The sequence below is a fragment of the Rhinolophus ferrumequinum genome, chromosome 7, assembly GCF_004115265.2.
Source record: "Rhinolophus ferrumequinum isolate MPI-CBG mRhiFer1 chromosome 7, mRhiFer1_v1.p, whole genome shotgun sequence".
Classification (NCBI taxonomy): domain Eukaryota; kingdom Metazoa; phylum Chordata; class Mammalia; order Chiroptera; family Rhinolophidae; genus Rhinolophus; species Rhinolophus ferrumequinum.
The window spans coordinates 45,039,683-45,057,778 of NC_046290.1; the positions used below are offsets into that span (position 1 = coordinate 45,039,683).

General features: G+C 38.7%; 2 protein-coding genes across 4 annotated transcripts in view; one reads left to right on the forward strand and one right to left on the reverse strand.

Annotated features, from left to right (window-relative positions):
- Window positions 1-8,081: 8,081 nt before the first annotated feature.
- Window positions 8,082-11,809, reverse strand: SERF1A (small EDRK-rich factor 1A). The gene is made up of 3 exons (XM_033110639.1): window positions 11,624-11,809; window positions 10,690-10,798; window positions 8,082-8,462 (listed from the first exon to the last, which is right to left on the reverse strand). Exons 1-3 carry the CDS (start codon window positions 11,628-11,630, stop codon window positions 8,390-8,392), a joined length of 189 nt encoding a protein of 62 aa, XP_032966530.1. The 5' UTR covers window positions 11,631-11,809; the 3' UTR covers window positions 8,082-8,389.
- Window positions 11,810-15,427: 3,618 nt separating this feature from the next.
- BDP1 (B double prime 1, subunit of RNA polymerase III transcription initiation factor IIIB) overlaps window positions 15,428-18,096 on the forward strand; it is an 81,366-nt gene continuing 78,697 nt past the window's right edge. For all 3 annotated transcript variants that reach the window (XM_033110450.1, XM_033110452.1, XM_033110451.1), the window contains exons 1-2: window positions 15,428-15,872; window positions 17,112-17,388. In XM_033110450.1, the coding sequence (XP_032966341.1) occupies window positions 15,661-15,872; window positions 17,112-17,388 (489 nt within the window). In that variant the 5' untranslated portion in view covers window positions 15,428-15,660. The remainder of the gene's footprint in view (window positions 15,873-17,111; window positions 17,389-18,096) is intronic.

The window sequence follows — 18,096 nt, forward strand, 5'->3', positions numbered from 1 at the left end:
CTTAGTTCTTACCATTTATTTTTCCTGTATTCTTTGTTAGGAGTTTAGTATTGCCATATGACTTCCATGTATATATTATAATTTACTTCCTTGGATGGACCAAGGAAGTTTGAGGCCTCCCCTTTTAGCTTCTATAGAAATAAGAAACACATATGTATTTTTAAAGCTCAATTAGATTTTTCACCATTTTAAAGCATACAATGTAACGGTTTTTACTATATTCACAAGGTTGTGCAGCCACTACCACTATCTAATTCCACAACATTTTCATCACTGCAAAAAGAAACCTTGTATCCATCAGCAGTCACTCCCCATTCTCTCCTCCCTCTAGCCCCTCACAACCGTTCTGTATTGATTTACTTATTCTGGACATTTTGTGTAAATGGAATCATATAATATGTGGCTTTTTGTGTCTGGCTCTTTTCACTTTGCATGTTTTCAAGGAGGAATGTTTTAATGAATTTTAAATGACAGGGTTTTTTTTTTAGATTTTATTAGGGAAGGGGAACAGGACTTTATTGGGGAACAGTGTGTATTTCCAGGACCTTTTTTTCCAAGTCAAGTTATTGTCCTTTCAATCTTAGTTGTGGAGGGCGCAGCTCAGCTCCGTTGTCCAATTGCCGTTGCTAGCTGCAGGGGGTGCAGCCCACCATCCCTTGCGGAAGTCGAACCGGCAACCTCAAGCCATCCAGGAGTTCAGCGGCAGCTCAGCTCAAGATGCTGTGATCAATTTTAGTTACAGGGGTGCTGCCCACCATCCCTTCAGGGACTCGAGGAATTGAACTGGCAACCTTGTGTTTGAGAGCCCACTGGCCCATGTGGTAACCAAACCGGCAGCCTTGGAGTTAGGAGCATGGAGCTCTAACCGCCTGAGCCACCAGGCCGGTCCGACCGGGTTTTTTTGTTTTTGTTTTTTTAAATCAAATTAACTTCACAGTAATTTTTTTTAAGGGGGGGAATATTGGGGGACAGTGTTTCTCCAGGGCCCTACCAAGGGCCCTCCAAGTTGTCCTTCAATCTAGTTGTGGAGGACGCAGCTCAGCTCCAAGTCCGGTCTCTATATTCAATTTTAGTTGCAGAGGGCGCAGCCCACCATCCCATGGAGGGAATTGAACCGACAACCTTATTGTTAAGAGCTTGTGCTCTAACCAACTGAGCCATCTGGCCGCCCCTCCAGCAGCTCAGCTACAGCTCATTGTCTTCAATCTAGTTGTGGAGGGCACAGCTCACTGGCCCATGTGGGAATAGAAACCAGCAACCCTGTTGTTCAGAGCTCACACTCTACCCAACTGAGCCATCTGGCCACCCAATGGCAGGTTCTTTGTTGAAAAAGTATTTCTACTTATCAGAACCTGGCTCAACAAAAATGAACCTATGATATTTCTGTCCTCAAAGAAATTATGACTTTTTTCCTGATGGTGACATCCAGATTTGAATTACTGTTTTTTTTACAAAGTTATTTCATATGATAGACAAAGCACTCAAAGCATAACATAGTGAATTTCCAAAGGAAACCCTTTCAACAGATTTGAAGGCACTTATGTAAACATTAAATTTCTTCATGAACTGGAACCAATCTTGGTGTATGTGGAATTTTCAGACCAAAAACCTACATTTAGTCACTCTTGGAAGTTGCCCCTAGTCAAATAAAGAATTCAAATGATTAGTAATCAGATTTCCAATTTGAATAACGTATATTGGAATTGTGAAGTGGAATAGTGAATATACGAAGGACAAGGCCCAAACCAATTAATTCCTTACCCCCACCTTACTTTAGGCTCTAGGGTCAGGAGATCAGAGATGTATCAGTGATTTGCATACGGAGTGCACACCAAACTGTTAGAACAGCACAAAATTGAAAATTCCAAGTGATGTTTTGGAAGAATATTTGAATTATAGAATGGGCAAATGGTAGTATAATTCATAAACTAAAGATATAATTAGTCGTCCAGTACATGAGGTTTGGACTCCCTACCCATATATATACATCATATACCACAAATACATTCTAGGTGATTTTTATAAACTTGGGATAGGTGAGATCTTAAGATAGAAACAAGAAACCACACAAGGATTGAAAACTCAAATACCTTTTGAGGGTCAGGCAGGTAATATAAATGAGTTAAGGAAGAGTTAGCAATAAGGGGTAGTGGGTACAATCAGTAAATTTGAGGCTATCCCTCCACCACACCCCACTCACTCCACCCAAATAAAGGCATTTGAGTTCACATTAAAAATTTGTAACGTTCCAAATTTTTAAAAAAATTTAGGGCAAGTCTGTCAGTTGATATCCTCACTCATAAAGAAACTATACATTTTATTATGTGATTTAAAATTATGGCAAAAGCAACAAAATCAAAGGACAAACAATAGTTTGGAAAATATTTCTAACGTAAGAAAATATTAATATTCCTTACATATTTAAAAAGAGCTTTGTCAAATTAAAAGTAAAAACAGCAAAACAGGCAAAGATAAAACAAATTAGTCATAGAGGGAAAAAATGTCCAATAAATATAAAAATAAGCCTCAACTCTGGAAGCTCTGTACTCAGTCTGCCTTGGTTCATATCCTTAACCAGCCACTTATTAGCTGGTGACCTTGGGGGAAATTCCTTAACCCAAATCCCGTATCTTTATAAATACGGCCATCACTGTAGTACCTACATGTGAAGACTAAATAAAACAAAAAGCATAAAGCAGATAGAAAACATGGGGAGTTCACCAAAAAAATTACAAATGTCCAATATACATGAAAATATGCTTAAGATCTATAGACAGGGAATTGTAAATTAAAAACTAAGAACCATTTCTCACTCAGGTTGGCAAAATTATGAGAGATTAATAATATCTGATGTTCTCAAGGGCATGGAGCTATGAAGTGCTACCCTCTTATTGGAAAACATGTTTACAATTACAAACATATATACTCTTGCCCTAGGAATCCTACCTTTAAGAATCCATTCTTATATACATAAAAGCACCACTACATGGGGTTAAGTATGCTAATATATGTATACGAGTATTATAGAATTTGTCATGGCAAAAGCTTACAAACGTCTTGATTGTCCAGTAAGGAAATGACTGGAGAAATTATTGTACATCTATACTCTGGTCAGATCTATATGAACTGACCTGTAGGCCTATTAAAAACAAAAGTATCAAGTTACAGCTAAGTTTCCCGTTTTTTGTAGGAAAAAAAAAACAAAACAAAATTCCTTGTAGTGGGTTGAATGGTGGCCCCAAAAAAGTCCATCAGCTACTTGTGAATGTGACCTTATTTGGGAAAAGGTTTTTGCTGATATAATTAAGGCTCTCAAGACGAGAGATCATTGTAGATTAGAGTGGACCCTAAATCCAATGACAAAAATCATTAGAAGAGAGGAAGAAGACAGAAAAGAAGGTCATGTGAAGACAAAGGCTGAAATAGAAGCTATGCTGCCACAACTCAGGTAATGCCTGGAGCCACTAGAAGCTGGAAGAGGAAAGCAAGGGTTTCCCCCTAGAATCTTTCCCCAAGATTGGCCCTGCTGACACCTTGTGTTTAGACTTCTGGCTTCTAGAATTGTGAGAATAAATTCTGTTGTTGTAAGCCACCAAATGTGTGGTAATTTGTTATGGCAGCCCTAGGAAACTCCCCACAGCCCTCAGTTACGAGTATATGTATGTTTAAATGTGTGCATAAGTATTGAGAGGAATATACAACTCTTTTATACACCCTATGTCCCAGCAATTCCAGTCTCTGGAATACACTCAATAGAAATAAGTGCTTATGACCACCAAAAGATATATGTATATATATTCATAATAGCCCCAAACTAAGAGCAATCCAAATGTCCGTGAAGAATAATGTGGATAACTAAATTATGGTATATTCATATAACAGAAAGCTACACAGCAATGAGAAAGCATAAACTGCTACATACAAGATAGAGGAGTCTCACAGATGCAATGTTGAGCAAATGAAGCCAGACTCACAAAAGTACATGTGAGTCTACTTATATAAATGATTCTACTTATATAAAAATCCAAAAACAACAACAAAAAACTAATCCATGGTGATAGATGGGGGCATTATATAAAAGTGGTAACAAGAGAGCTTGCTAGGGTGCTGCAAATGTCTATGTATCTTGATACGGGTGGAGTATTTTTATGTAAAAGTCAATTGACATGTACATTTAAGCTGTAGTCTCTTTATTATCATTTCACTGGGATATATACCGAGGAGTGCAATTACTGGGACACACAGTAAGGGTATGTTTAGTTTTCTAAGTAACTGCCTAATTTATTGCCAAATTTCTTTTAGCCCTTTTGTTGCATTTTCCCAATTTTTCTACAATGAGCAGGCATTGCATTTTTGGGCTTTGAAAACTGGTAGAGATACAAATGGTATAAGCTTCATTGTTGCTTCTCACACTTCAGACATTCCCTTACCACCTTCATGATTTGCATTATCATTTATCTGTAATTTTAAAACTTAGTCTTAGCCTTACAATTAGAGTATTGGACTCTTATTTCATTTTAGTCTGCCCACCATCCATTCCCTTCTTCCTCTGGCAACTAAACCCCAGATTTGTTTGGGGGACCACCTATTTCTCACTGGATATAGTTTTGCTTATACCATGAACTCTGATGAACTGTCCTCCTCTTGCCGAGGGGAAGACACATAACCCAAACTAGTCCATCTGGAGGCACTCTAAGTGACATAAAGACTGAAAATGGTTGTCAGGATTTCAACCTGATAGCAGCACTGTGGGGAAAAAAATGTCTTCATGATACCTGGAGGTTTCAACTCTTAACCTTTCCAAAGCCTTGAGTCTTCAACTTTTGGACCCTGGAGTCTCTCATCCTTTTAAATAATGGTTGTGGTTATTAATAAATTATTCTGTTTGTAACCAAAAATTCCAATATATCATGAAATCCGTTTTGATGTGGTTATATTTCCTCAAGCATACATTAAAATTCATAACTATATTAAATATCCATTCATAAGCCACCCTAACAATCATCTTGAGTGGTACAAGGCCAAATGAGCCTTTGACCCTCGCCCACAAAAAAGTCCTTGACATGCAATATGTTTATAAAAGGAAAGTATTCAATAGGATTGTCTTGATTTCAGAGAGATTGGTAAGCCATTTCTTGTAAACTGACAAGTGTGGAGAAAGGCTCTACCAGACTATAATGCAAGTAATTGTTCCTGCACTGATATACCTGTAAGCAAAGTGACGTCCAACTGATAAAGTAGCAAGAGTAATATGTGGCATGGAAAATATTTCTATAAATGGTATAATGAAATTTTAAAAGCTAAATTTTCCTGGGCAAATGCTATTACCTAATATGTATTAGCTAATTAGCGCTATGTAATAGGTTTTTGTTTTTAAGAAGCAAGGTTGTAAGGAAAAGCCTGTAATAAGTTTTAAATCTTTCTGGAATTTATAGGGAAGTGCATTTGAGCAACTTATAGTCATTGTTCTTATCTCAGTGATATTTTCATAACTTGGCCATCTGGAAAGACAACATATTCCAGTACATTATTATATAGCAAGTACTTTAGCAGATGAAGCTGTAAGAAGCAGTTTAATAAGTGTTCTTATTCAGTTTTAATCTAATGGAAAACAACAAATGACAATTTCATAAAAATAATTCAATTTTTAAATTAAATTTTGGTGTTTATAGGTCTTTATCACCAAAGGCAATGAGGAATTTACCTAAAGAAGTTGACATGCTCCCTGCTTAGTTTATATCACTGCTAAAACCTCGACACAGATGGTAAAATGTACAAATCTCATAATCTGATAGTCAAAGTCAATTTTATATTAGGTTTCACTTTAAGGATATGTTTTTTCCCCAGCTTTGTTGAAGTATGTTTGACAAAAATTGAATATATTTAAGGTGTACAAAGCTAACAGCAGTAGTACACCTGCTTTAAAGAGGAAAGCTCTTTTTACAATGTAGAACTTGAAAATATTATACAAAAATAGATTGTCAGTTTCTAGAAGTGGGTAAACTCTTCATCTATAAAAACATGGGGGGAAGAAAGAGAAAAATATATTTTTTTTAAAGTTGGGAAAATAATGTTAGTAATCAATATTCCCTTTTAGACCAATTTTCAAAAACAGGCTAGTTTGATAAGCGGGTAACAATTTCTTACACTGCCACTAATAGAAAAGGCATTCAAAGGGAATCAAGTAACTGATGAAACTGACCTCTGTATATCACCTTGGATAGTAGCAGCTGCTCCCTCTTATTTCCAGCAGGACTTAGGAAGATTGCTAATAATAACGCACTACCTCCTGTTAAGGATGATGCAAGACAGTATTTTTAATGTCTATAATAAGGGTGTTCCATGGAGTTTGGTATTTTCCAAAGTACACTGTAAAGATGGTACTACTTCTAAATAATTTTATCTTGCTTTGGCAATAAATCAAAGAAATATCTAAAGTTGATACATGAATTAACTTTACCAACTGATTACAATTATTAACTTGTATTTTCCCCTCACTATCTTGTAATTAACCAGTTTCCCTCTTTAGAAGTTTATTTATTTTAGTTACCTTGCTTAAATATACTACATGAAAAAAAACTGAAGTGTCGATACATTTCAACAATCACACTTTCCTTCTTCTTAGATAACTTTGCTGTCCATCTGGAGGAAATGTCTGGTAAGGTTGAAGTTAAAAATCAAACCCTTATCTTAATGAATTTCTTCAAAATACCATAAAAAATTAATAACATTCAGTTTGGATTTAAGTCTTAAGAATAATTACAACGTAGAGAGCTTCTTTATCCTAATATTCATGTTCTTTTGGAACTGTAGTTTTCCCTAGATTTATAAGAATTATTTAACTTATTAAAAAGTCTCAAGTTATTCCACTACACGGGATATTTTAAACATGGAAATTATTCATTAAAAAACCAAATAAAAGATATGGCTTAAAGCATAAAAAGTTCTTTGTATCATAGCTTATCATTTGGTGTAGAAATTCTAGAGATAGAATTACAGAAATAAGATCCATAAAGAATCTTGGTAGTGCAATCAGACTTCTTCATTATCCCTTTTATCAGAATGTAACTTAAGCTGTTGTAATCCTTTTACCCTTGTGACTACTATCATATAAACTTTTGAAGACTGAAGTTAACCCAAGAATTAGAACAAAGCTTTAATTTAAATGAAAATCAGTGCTACTCTGAAGATAAAAACTCAAGCTAAAAAATTTCTTGTTTGCCTCATTTAGTATTAGAGACATTTAGAATTCTATCCTATTTATGGGTGATACCAGTGGTAAAGTGACTTATCACAAGATTACCAGAACCTTCATTAAGATATTAGGTGAACTCTTGAAGATTTGTCCATTAACATATTGGTAGACATATTAGATGATCAGTAAAAATTTGAATTGCATTAAGTGAAAAATCAAGTACTTGAATAATACTTTAAAGTTATGTTATTTACTACTTCGATGGTATTTTAAATTTATTTTTATTTTTTCAATGGTATTTTAATTCTCTTTGCAATAATTATGCATATTTACTTCAGAATAGCAAAAGGTCTCAAACCTTAGCTTCTCTAGGTTAACATATTTCCAAAGTTATAACCATCATTAAGTCCTAAGTTTTTGAAGAGTCTCAGAACAGACTAAAAAATGTTACTCTTAACAACACAAAGAGTGAATCCTAATGAAACAATGTACTTTGTGTGATAATTATGTGTCAATGTAGGTTCATCAATGGTAACAAACATACCACTCTGGTGGGAGATGTTCACAGTGGGGGAGGCTCTCTGCATGAGAAGGACAGGGGTATGTGGGAAATCTCAATTTTGTTGTAAAACGAATTCTGCTCTGAAAAATAGTCTATTAAAAAAAAGGCACTTATTCCAAAAATGTTAAAGCTCTAAGTAGAACTCTTACTGAGATCTCATTTAGTTTGTTCATTTAGTTGCTATTCCAGGTCGTTTGTACTATGTATCTATTGTAAGTTCTTCAAGCAAACCCATTGATTACAAAGCAAAATTACTAATAGATAAACATTATCTTGAATTCTATACAATAAAGCTGACTTCAAAGATGTACTTTAACAAAATTTATGGCAAAGATTCTAGAGTTATATGAGATCCTATTATCTGATCACATTACCTCTCTAATAAATTATATACATGCTCACTGTTGATAAAAAATAATGTTCACCAATATATCACATGCATGGTGTGTTTTATTCTTTGAAGAATGGTTCTGAGACATCACACTAAGTCAGGCTGAAGGTAAAGTTTAAAACAGTTTTATAAGGATATGTTATAACATACGTAATGACTGTTCACTCTACAAAATCTTGATCATAGAGCTTATGATACACCTAGTTGGCAGTAGCACCCAAGTGTTCCAAATAGTCAGTCATCATTTTTGTCTTGTCTGCATAGATTTCTTCTCGTTAGCTGCTTTCTGCTTTTGTTGCATGATCTCAGAGTCCCTATAATGGGAGAAAAGGTTGTAAATTGTTACAGAAAAACTGATTATGTTCTCACTTGTTTTCTATATACAACCCATTCAGTATACTAGAAGACAATTTAAAAGACGATATAAACATTCATGTCTTTCCATTTTCATGGATGGAGACAGAATGAGAAGGCAAAGAATGGAAAGGCTTGAAGTCAGATATTATTTTGAATACCACCTTTACTGTTATTGTGACCTTGGCAAATAACCTCAAAGCCCTTTCAAAATCAGAGCAGTACTTATCAACATTGTTCTCAGGAATAGCTATGAATATATATATGTAAAAGCATGTGACATTAGCTAGCTATATGCAGAAATGACACTCTTTGTTGTCAACAAAGTTAATTCACTCTAAATTTCTTCCTGAAAAAAGGGGGATTTATGAAGTCTCCTAGATATCCTAACTTGGTACCTAGGATTAGAACACAGATGTTACGAAGCAATTCAGTTTCTTACAAGTCCAAAAGCCCAATAGCTAGTGATTAAAAATGGATTACACTAAAGAAAAGCAGGATATCCAGGGATTTTCTTAACCTTTTGTGCCTCTGGCTGAACTCCACATGCCATACTAAGTGTGAACTACAACCAGACTACCTAGGGTAGATGGTCCAGAAGACCATCTACCAAATTAAATGGCTATGTATTCAACACTTGCTATGTGCCAGGTACTTTACTTACTAGCTCTTGATTAAATCTCACAACAACTCTGAGTTATTATCCCCACGTTTCAGATTTAAAAAAGTAATAAAAAGTAAAGGCTGAGAACGAAATAATTTTCCCCAAAATAAATAAAAACCAAGGTTTGCCCAATTTCAAGGTCCAGGCTCTTTCCTATCTTGTTATTGCACAGATTTAATATTATATTTTAATTCAGGATAAGTATCTCTGTTCATGACAGTAAGACATTTCTGCAAAGACAATAGCAAAAACAAGGATGGAAAAAGAAGGAAAAACAAGACAGCTACAAAGAAATGAGGTACTGTAGAAAAGAATAGTGATAGTTTTCTGTTTAAAACCAAGCTCTGTTGTGTTTGCTGTATGACCTTAGTATTGCTATGGAAGTTCAGAGCTTCAGTTTCCTATTCTATGTATTGGGCCTAATACCACTTTTCAGGGCTGTGATGAATAGAGATAATACATATAGATCACTTAGCATAGAGCTTTATAACAAGTTGGAATTCATTGAACAGTGGCTATTACTGAACCAAGCTAGACTAGGTTCTCTAATTAGGGTCACTGATCTGTACCAATTTCACTTTTATTCCAATGTCAGTAAACAGAAATTTAAGGCAAAGCTTATCATTTTAATAATAAATGTCATAGAAAGAAAGCATGAAGTGATATTTAAGGTCTTCCACCTCATTAAACAATGATTTTTAACTCTGGCTGCACATCAGAAACACCTGGGGAGCTTTTTAAAAGTCAGGTTTAACTTATGTACAATACAACTTACCTAGAGCACCTTTTAATGCCCAACCCCAGACCTGTGGAGGGCATAGGTTTGGGTTGACAGCAAGGTTTTCTAGGTGGTTCTAATATTCAGCCAGGCTTGAAGACCATAGAGAAACCATGCTGAAGCATGTTAGTCCATTATTCACTGACCTACAAGTTCCACATGGACAACAAAATTTGATTTTAGAATAAAATTAAACTTTAACTTTTTTTTTAAACATGAATGCGTTTTTTCACTTAAGCTCAAAGTATTTCTGTAAGAGTTTTGTTTTATATGTCACATATAGTCGTATATCAAAGCTGTGTACTTGCATTCTCTCCAGCCCAATGAATCTTCAGAAGTCAGTATAGCTACATGTACTTTTTTTGTGTCTTTTTCAGAACAGTTACTATAATCGAGTCACTTGTCATCCAGACAAGTTTGAGTAGAATGTCTGCTTTGAAAATGTTGTATCTTTAACACCTAACTCTAACAGTGAGCATATGGAAGATGTTCAATTATTTTGCTAAATGAAGTTCTCATGGTTGTGGTGGAGTTGCATGAGATTCTCTGCAAGACAAACTACAGCTTGAGAGCTTTAAATTCTTCATCCATGGGTTGGGAAGACAACTACCCCGTGTAGTTTTAGTATGCCTAGCACACAACAGATATTCAACCGTTACCTCTTTCTGCCAAGGATTTTAAAAATGCTTTTCATTCTCTAAAATGAAAACTTCAGTGACTTGAGAATTCCATGAATATCACTGACCTCTGCTTTCTCTGAGAGGTAGTCAAGCTATCATCTTTTCTTTTTCCTTTGCTAATTTCCTGGGATTTCTTCATATTTTTCTGGCGGGCAAGTTCTCGTTGATTTCCACCTATAAAGAGAAACAGTCATGCTCTTTTCCCATCTCCAAAATTATTAGTTCCATTATAAGGCTCTTATTTAAGAGCATCTTAAGTTTACTTTTTAATAATATAAGCCATCAGAGTATACTGCACTCAATGGTGTTCCCAGGTCAGACCACAAGGAGGAAGCTTAAAGGTAAACACTTAAGGTCTTAAGAGGATTATCATACCAATCAAGGTGTTCACTGGCCGTACATACCAGATCTCTTAAAACGGGCGTTCCAAGAATCTATACATGTGGGCCAGTATTCCAAAATAAGTTCTGGCTTTTGAGGGGTGTGGGTAGAAAGAGAAAGAGAGATACACAGAGATCACACCTCGCACAAGTTGGCCCATGACAATCCAACTGTTAAGCAAGCAAATGCAGATGCTTGTAAAACATTACCTGCGAGGGCCAAACAAAAGAACTAGGGCCGAGACGCATTCGGAACTCCCGGTTTTTATTAGGCCTTACAATTTTAAGTACCAGCTATAAACCACCTCCAGACCGGGACCCCTCCCGAGGCTCCCATCTCCACACACCGGATCCACACACCTCACCTCCGGGGAGGTGTTCCTTTACCGTGTAAACTCGCACCTGAAGGGCAGGCACCTGCCTGACCTTTCAGGCCGGACCGAAGCCAAAGGTCCTTCTCTCTCTGCTGATTGAAGACAGGGTCCCCCACCCCGCCGGAGCCATGGGGATTCACCAGCCAGCCCCCCCACCTCCCCGCCAACCGCCTTCTTTCTCAGTGATCCATTAGGTTCCTCGCCGGACGCTCCCCGCCGCTTCCCACACCCGTCCGCACACTCACGGGCCATGCCAACAACCGGACCGAGCCTGGAAAGGAGCGACTCGGAAAAACAACGGCCTCCTCGCACGCTCAGCGAACGACCCCTCCGGTGGATCTGGAAGGCTGAGCCGGCGCCGGCCGTCCGCTGGGCGACGCCTCTGCTCCGTCCACCGCCCCGCCCACCGAGCCCAGACCTGAGCGGCCGGTGTGGCCGGCGAGCGAGTGCGCGTGCGCCGCTGGGCGGGCGGGGCGAGCGCGACTGGGGCTCCCGGGCCGCAGCAGCAGGAGCCCAGTCCGCGCCTGAGGCCCTCCTGTCACGCAAGTTTAGTGGAGTCCGGGAAACAGGTCCTGTGTCTTAGACAGGGATAGGCGTGTGTGGATTTTCCCCACCTTGTGCCGGGCACCGGTGCTTGGCCAGCCCCGTTTTTGGTAATGACAAAAACGACAATAAACGCTACAATATCTAACTTTCCGACAAAGAACATCAGCTTTCTTCATCTCCTTGCAGCGGCGGGAAGGGGAAGAATGGGACAGAACAGACTGCAGGTGTTCTGCCCTTTACTGAATTTCCTTCTTTATTCTCGCACCGACCATGCAAGGCAGGCAGGCTTCATTGTTCTCACTTTATTCAAGAGGAGAGACTGAGACTCCAGACCAGAAACTACTGACCCAACAGGTAGGGGGACTGGTAGAAGTGAGATTCAAATTTAAGACGGACTCCACAGTTTGTTCATTTCCCATTTTATCCCAGTGCCCTTGTTACGGTCGAAGGTACTTGAGGAGTTTTAGGTTAATGGCTCTGTGCTTGGATCGTGTGATGGGAGTGGATGGCAGGGCATGCCGTCTTACCACGCATTCAGAATAGCCCAGAATAACCTTGGAACCTATGTAAAAGCTGTGGAGCATCTGCCATTGCTAGAAACAGACGTGTACAGATGCTTGATGGTTCATTTGGTTGCTTCTTATTTTCTTTATCTATTCCGTTGATTATTACAAATAGGAATATGTAGAGTTAGTCTGGACACCCTAAAATTACTCTGTTTCTTTTAAGGCTTTTATTTTGGAAAAATTCAAACATATACAAAAGTATAGAAAATACTTTAATGGACCCCAAGTATACATGACCAAGCTTCAATATTTTTTTTTTTACTGCATAAAAATCGCCTATTTTAGGGAAGGCAGGAGAAAATGAAGACAGGGCTCTGGAGATGGAATTTCTGGGTTGAAAGCTCGGCTCCACCAATGAGGAGCTGTGTGAAACTGGGTACGATATTTCATTGCATTAAAGCTTCCTTGCCAGTAAAACGGGGAGGTAATTGTACCTCTTTCATTACTTGAATTAATATATGTGAACTACTAAGTGTTCACCCAATGGTGGCACTCAATATGTTAGCTATTGTTGTAATTATTTTTTATTATTTTTTTTAATTTTTGTCTATTTTCTCAGGACCCATCAGCTCCAAGTCAAGCAATTGTTTCAATCTAGTTGTGGAGGGCACAGTTCAGTGGTCCATGCGGGGATTGAACCGGCAACCTTGATGTCATGAGCATTGCACTCTAACCACCTGAGCTAACAGGCTGCCCGTCATGATTTTTTCAGTTTCTGAGAGCCTTGCATGCTTATCACTCTCTCCACACGCCACTCCTCCTCCTCAATATGGTTTACAGGCCAGATGTTTGTTTACACTTGGTGAACCTCTTCTGGAGTAACTTGAGTAAGGGGAAAAAACTGACTTTCTGGCCAGGCTTTTTATAGAGACAAAGAGATTGTCTATAGAGGAAGGCAGGGAAGGAATTTGGGATTGGAAAGTAAGTAAGTGGTAGAGATCTTGTTTCTGTATGTGGTCTTAATTTACAGTCTAATTGAGCTTTTTCTTTGCAGCTGAAAATATAGTTTTTGAGTTGTAGGGATACACATGATATACACTGTGTACATCAGGAATGTTGGGGTGTGTCTGCCAGAGAAAACTGGAGACTTAAAATTACTGTGATGCCATTAAGAATTTAGTTCACAAATTTGGGTGTGTAACAGATATCCTATAACTTTATATTTAATAATAAAATTAAATCTGACTCTGTTCCCATCCCTTTACTAATGTGAAATTATTGATTCTTTAACTACGGAATTGTGATTAACCCTAGACTCTTATGGGGAACAGAACATTTGGGGAAGGTCCTTGTGTCTTCAGTTTATACCATAATTTGCTGTCCAAAGCTATATGGTCCTGGCGGCAGTGGCTTCCAAGATTCCTGACACATCTTCAGCAGGGGTTTCTTTGTAATGTTCTTGAGCTCTTTTAGGTTTATCTGAGGTTCTATTCCTTCCCCAGAATATGGGAGGGAGCCCACAGAACCCACAGGCCTCTATCTTCTTCCCAGTCTTGGAGGAATCTCTTTTCTGTGCCTTCAGCTTTGCCTTCCTACTCTCAAAAGCACTTTCTTTTTCTCCCTCTGGTTGACCTAGTAATCTCTTCAGTCAATTCAGGACTTTATTCCTTTGACATTTTGTTATTAATGTAGCAGGATGTTGTTTTCTCTTTTCAAGAAGGAAGTCAAGCCTTTGCATTTCCATGAGTCAGGGGATTTGTATTGCAGGTTCAAACACGGCCCACACTCTGTAGAGCCAACCTTGTCTCTGGCCAGTTTTCCTGTATCATAGAGGCCTTCCCTAACCATCCTACCTAAAGTAAGCCAGTTTCCTATTAATCTGTCATATTACCCTTTATTTTTCTTTTATGGCATTTAATGCATTCTTTTATTATTTAATTATTTAATTAGTTTTGGGGTACAAAACAACGCAGTGATTAGACATTTACAGACTTTACAAAGTTATCCCCAACAAATCTACTACCCATGTGACACTGTACATAGCTATTACAATACCATTGACAATATTCCTTATGCTGTACTTTATATCCCGTGACTATATATATATATATATATATATATATTTAATTGTAGTTGGCATTCAATATTATTTTATATTAGTTTCATGTGTACATACAGTGCAGTGGTTAGGCATTTATATAATTTATGAAATGATCCCCCCAATAAGTCTAGCCCCCATCTGACTCTGTACATAGTAATGTATTCTTAAGTTATCTTGTTCATTTGTTTGTTGTATTTTTCTTCCCAACCCAGAATGTCATTTACTGTTCTACTGCTATTTACTGAAGCAGATTAAGAATACTCACATTGGGGATGGCCGGTTAGCTCAGTTGGTTAGAGATTGGTGCTGATAACACCAAGGTTGCTGGTTTGATTCCCAGTTTGATCCCCGTGTGGGCCACTATGAGCTGCGCCCTCCTTTAAAAAAATACATTAATTTACAAAGTTTTAACTATAATACTTCTTGGACAGGTAATACATTCACAGTAAAAAGTACACAGGCATATTCAGTGAATGGTCTTCCTTCCATGACATGTTCCCCCAAAACCCAGTTCCCCTCCTAGGAGGTAACTATTATCAATTTCTTCACACCTGAATTTCTAATCTTTGTTCTACTCAATTTAGAATTTCTAAGCCCTGGGGATGGCTGGTGAACTGACACTGCTCTACGGGGCCCTCTAAAAACAAAATCGGCCAGAGATTATAATAGTTCCTGTAAAATTTTGGGCTGAGGTATTGACTACTTCCTTCCCCTCTTTTCAACAACTCCTAAGGACCCCTGGAGAGGGGAGATCACACGCCTTGAGTCTCCATTTCCGGTTCACAAGTAGCCTAGACTCTGTAGTTTGACAGTTACCATGACTACGGGCGGAGTGCGTCTTATGTAATTCCGCGGCGCTCGCTGATGACGCAATTAGTTCAGGCGCCTTCTGAGGGCGGGAGCAAGGTGCAGGGGAAACTTAGCTCTCAGTATAGCAGGGTCATGAAGAAGAGGCGGCGGCGGGAGGCAGGAGGAGGCGGCGGGGGCGTGAAACTGCGGTAGCTGCCTGCTGGCCTGGTTTGTGGCTTTGTGGGGAGGGCGTAGTTCCTAACCCCCTCCCGGGGCAGCAACCGGGGCTCGGGGCTGAGAGCGGCCTTGGGGCCGCCTCCCCGGGCCCCCTGGCTCCGCCATGTTCCGCAGGGCACGCCTTAGCGTGAAGCCGAATGTCAGGCCTGGTGTAGGCGCCAGGGGCTCCACCGCCTCCAATCCCCAGCGTGGACAAGAGGCTCCCAGGCCGCCGGAACCTGCAGCGGCCTCTGCCCCGAAGCCAGCGGAGCCCACAGATGAGCCCCCGGTGGATTTCGGAGGAGCGGAGCCCCAAGAAGAGGCTCCCAGGAGCAGGTAAATGCTTGAAGAGGGGAGCATCTTCATCTGCTCCGCCTCCACGGTCCTGTCAGGTGGAAGCTGAGCAGATGAACTTGACCGTTGGAGTAACTCCCTCGCTTGCACTAAGTGTTACAGTTGAGGCCGGATGAACCCACTCCAAACTGCAGTTTGTGCCTCTGACCACAGGGTGTGGCACATGTGGATTTTGTTATGATCTATAGATTCTCAAGGAGGGGACCCCGTCTTCAAGTGGTCGTGGGAGGAATCCAGGTGTAACAGTCTTGAAGTGAAGAATATCAGCATGTGATACTGTTCATTAAAGAATTTATAGGTTACCGTAGTTTTCATTCTTCTGTAGTGCTTTGCAGGGATAAGTAGTTTAAACATTTTTTTGAAACAGCTTTTTTTGGTTTTGTTTTTAAGGAGGGGGCAGCTCACAGTGGCCCATGTGGGAATCTAACCGGCAACCTTGGTGTTATTAGCACCATGCTCTAAGCAGCTGAGCTAATTGGGCACTTCTTGACTTACATCTCTTCTTGACTTAACTGGCTTTCAGACCATTCCTGAAATTTGTATCCAATCTGAACTATATCTAATATGTAATTTGGAATGACTGAGCACTTTTTTTGAGTGAAGAGTTTGATCGCTGTAAAGGTGTGCTTGACAAAAGACAAATGATTGCTGCCTCAAACAGAATTTAGTTTGATTAGTATAACTAAATGTGTATCTTCAAATATTGCCATACCAGGATTTCAGAGGTTTGAAGTTTTACATGTTTGGTTTGACAGATCCTGCGATTGGTAAAATGAAATGCCAGTAATTTAGATCAGTTTAGGGGGATGTCAATATGGATTAGAAATTTTAAATTATATACATAAATTATAAAGTTAAAGTTTAAAGAAACAACTCTTAGTTATCTAGTGATTCAAATTAGGCTAATCAAGCTTTGTTTTTGTCAGTTTTTTTTTTCTTTTTTGAGGGACCTGGCATGAGCATAAAATTACGTGCTCTAATGTGCCTAGGGACTCGAACTTTGTAAAATGATTAACAGTTTTCATTAGAATTTACATGTCTGTTAAGATTTACTACAAATTTTTATTGCAAGCTCTGTCACAATTAACATGTATCTCAAGTCATTGATTTTTTAAATAATGAGACTTTACTGTTTTGGATTTTTTACCCGCCTAGTTTTTAGAATTAGAATATTTAAAAGAAGATCCATGATGCCCTTTTTTTCTTTCTGAATTACAACAGTGATGAAAAGACTGATCGTGAGAATGATGTTGAAGAATCCGGTAAATCTTCCTCTACTGTTTCACAGAGAAGAAAACGGATATCAAGTACTTCTACCCTGGTTAAGCCTAGTGTCAGTGTTCCTTCAGAACCTCATCCCTTATCTACAGTTAATCAAGAAACTTCACAGCCAAACCCCATTCCAACTGAAGAGAAACAGCCATGCTCAGACAGGTACCGAATATATAAAGCCCAGAAACTGAGAGAAATGTTAAAAGAAGAATTAAGAAAAGAGAAGGTAAGAGAGAAAAATACGAATTTTAACTGTTGCCTGCTAGATTTCTATTGTTATGTCAGTCAGGCATCATTTGGAGGAAAAATAAGCATCTGTAGCATATTTATGGGGGAATAAAACCAAATAACATGCCTCATGATGGTAGAGTATCCCCTTTTATTAACAAAATGGTTAAGAAACACTATGGACTTAAGCTATTTTTTCCCATGATATTAATTTTTATGTATTTTATTCATCTATATCTTTTTATTGTTTTTGGTGAAGGCCATAAATAGAAGTTTCTCTTTCACACACACACACACACACACACACACACACAAACACACAAGCATATTTATAAAATAAGCTGTCAATCAGATTTCTTTGTGAGGATGTCCAAGTGACATGAGTTATATTCGTTTGGTTTAAGACAGATATAGTTCAGTGAAAATGAATTGGTACTATTTTCTAAATTGACAATATGGAAAATTATTGGCGACGTCATCAAAATGGCGGCGTGAGGTGAGCCTCTGTAAACCTCCCCTGGAATTTACAACTAATCAAACAACTATAACTCCACAAAGGACTCCCTGCACAGCAGACAGGCAAGACGAAGAGGCCCACTACTGAATTCACCTAAAAGGGGACGAATCGCGTGAGTGGGGGAGGAGGGAAGGGAGAAGTGCGGAGATGGAGCCGCGCGGGCAGGCACAGGACACAGACCTAGCTCAG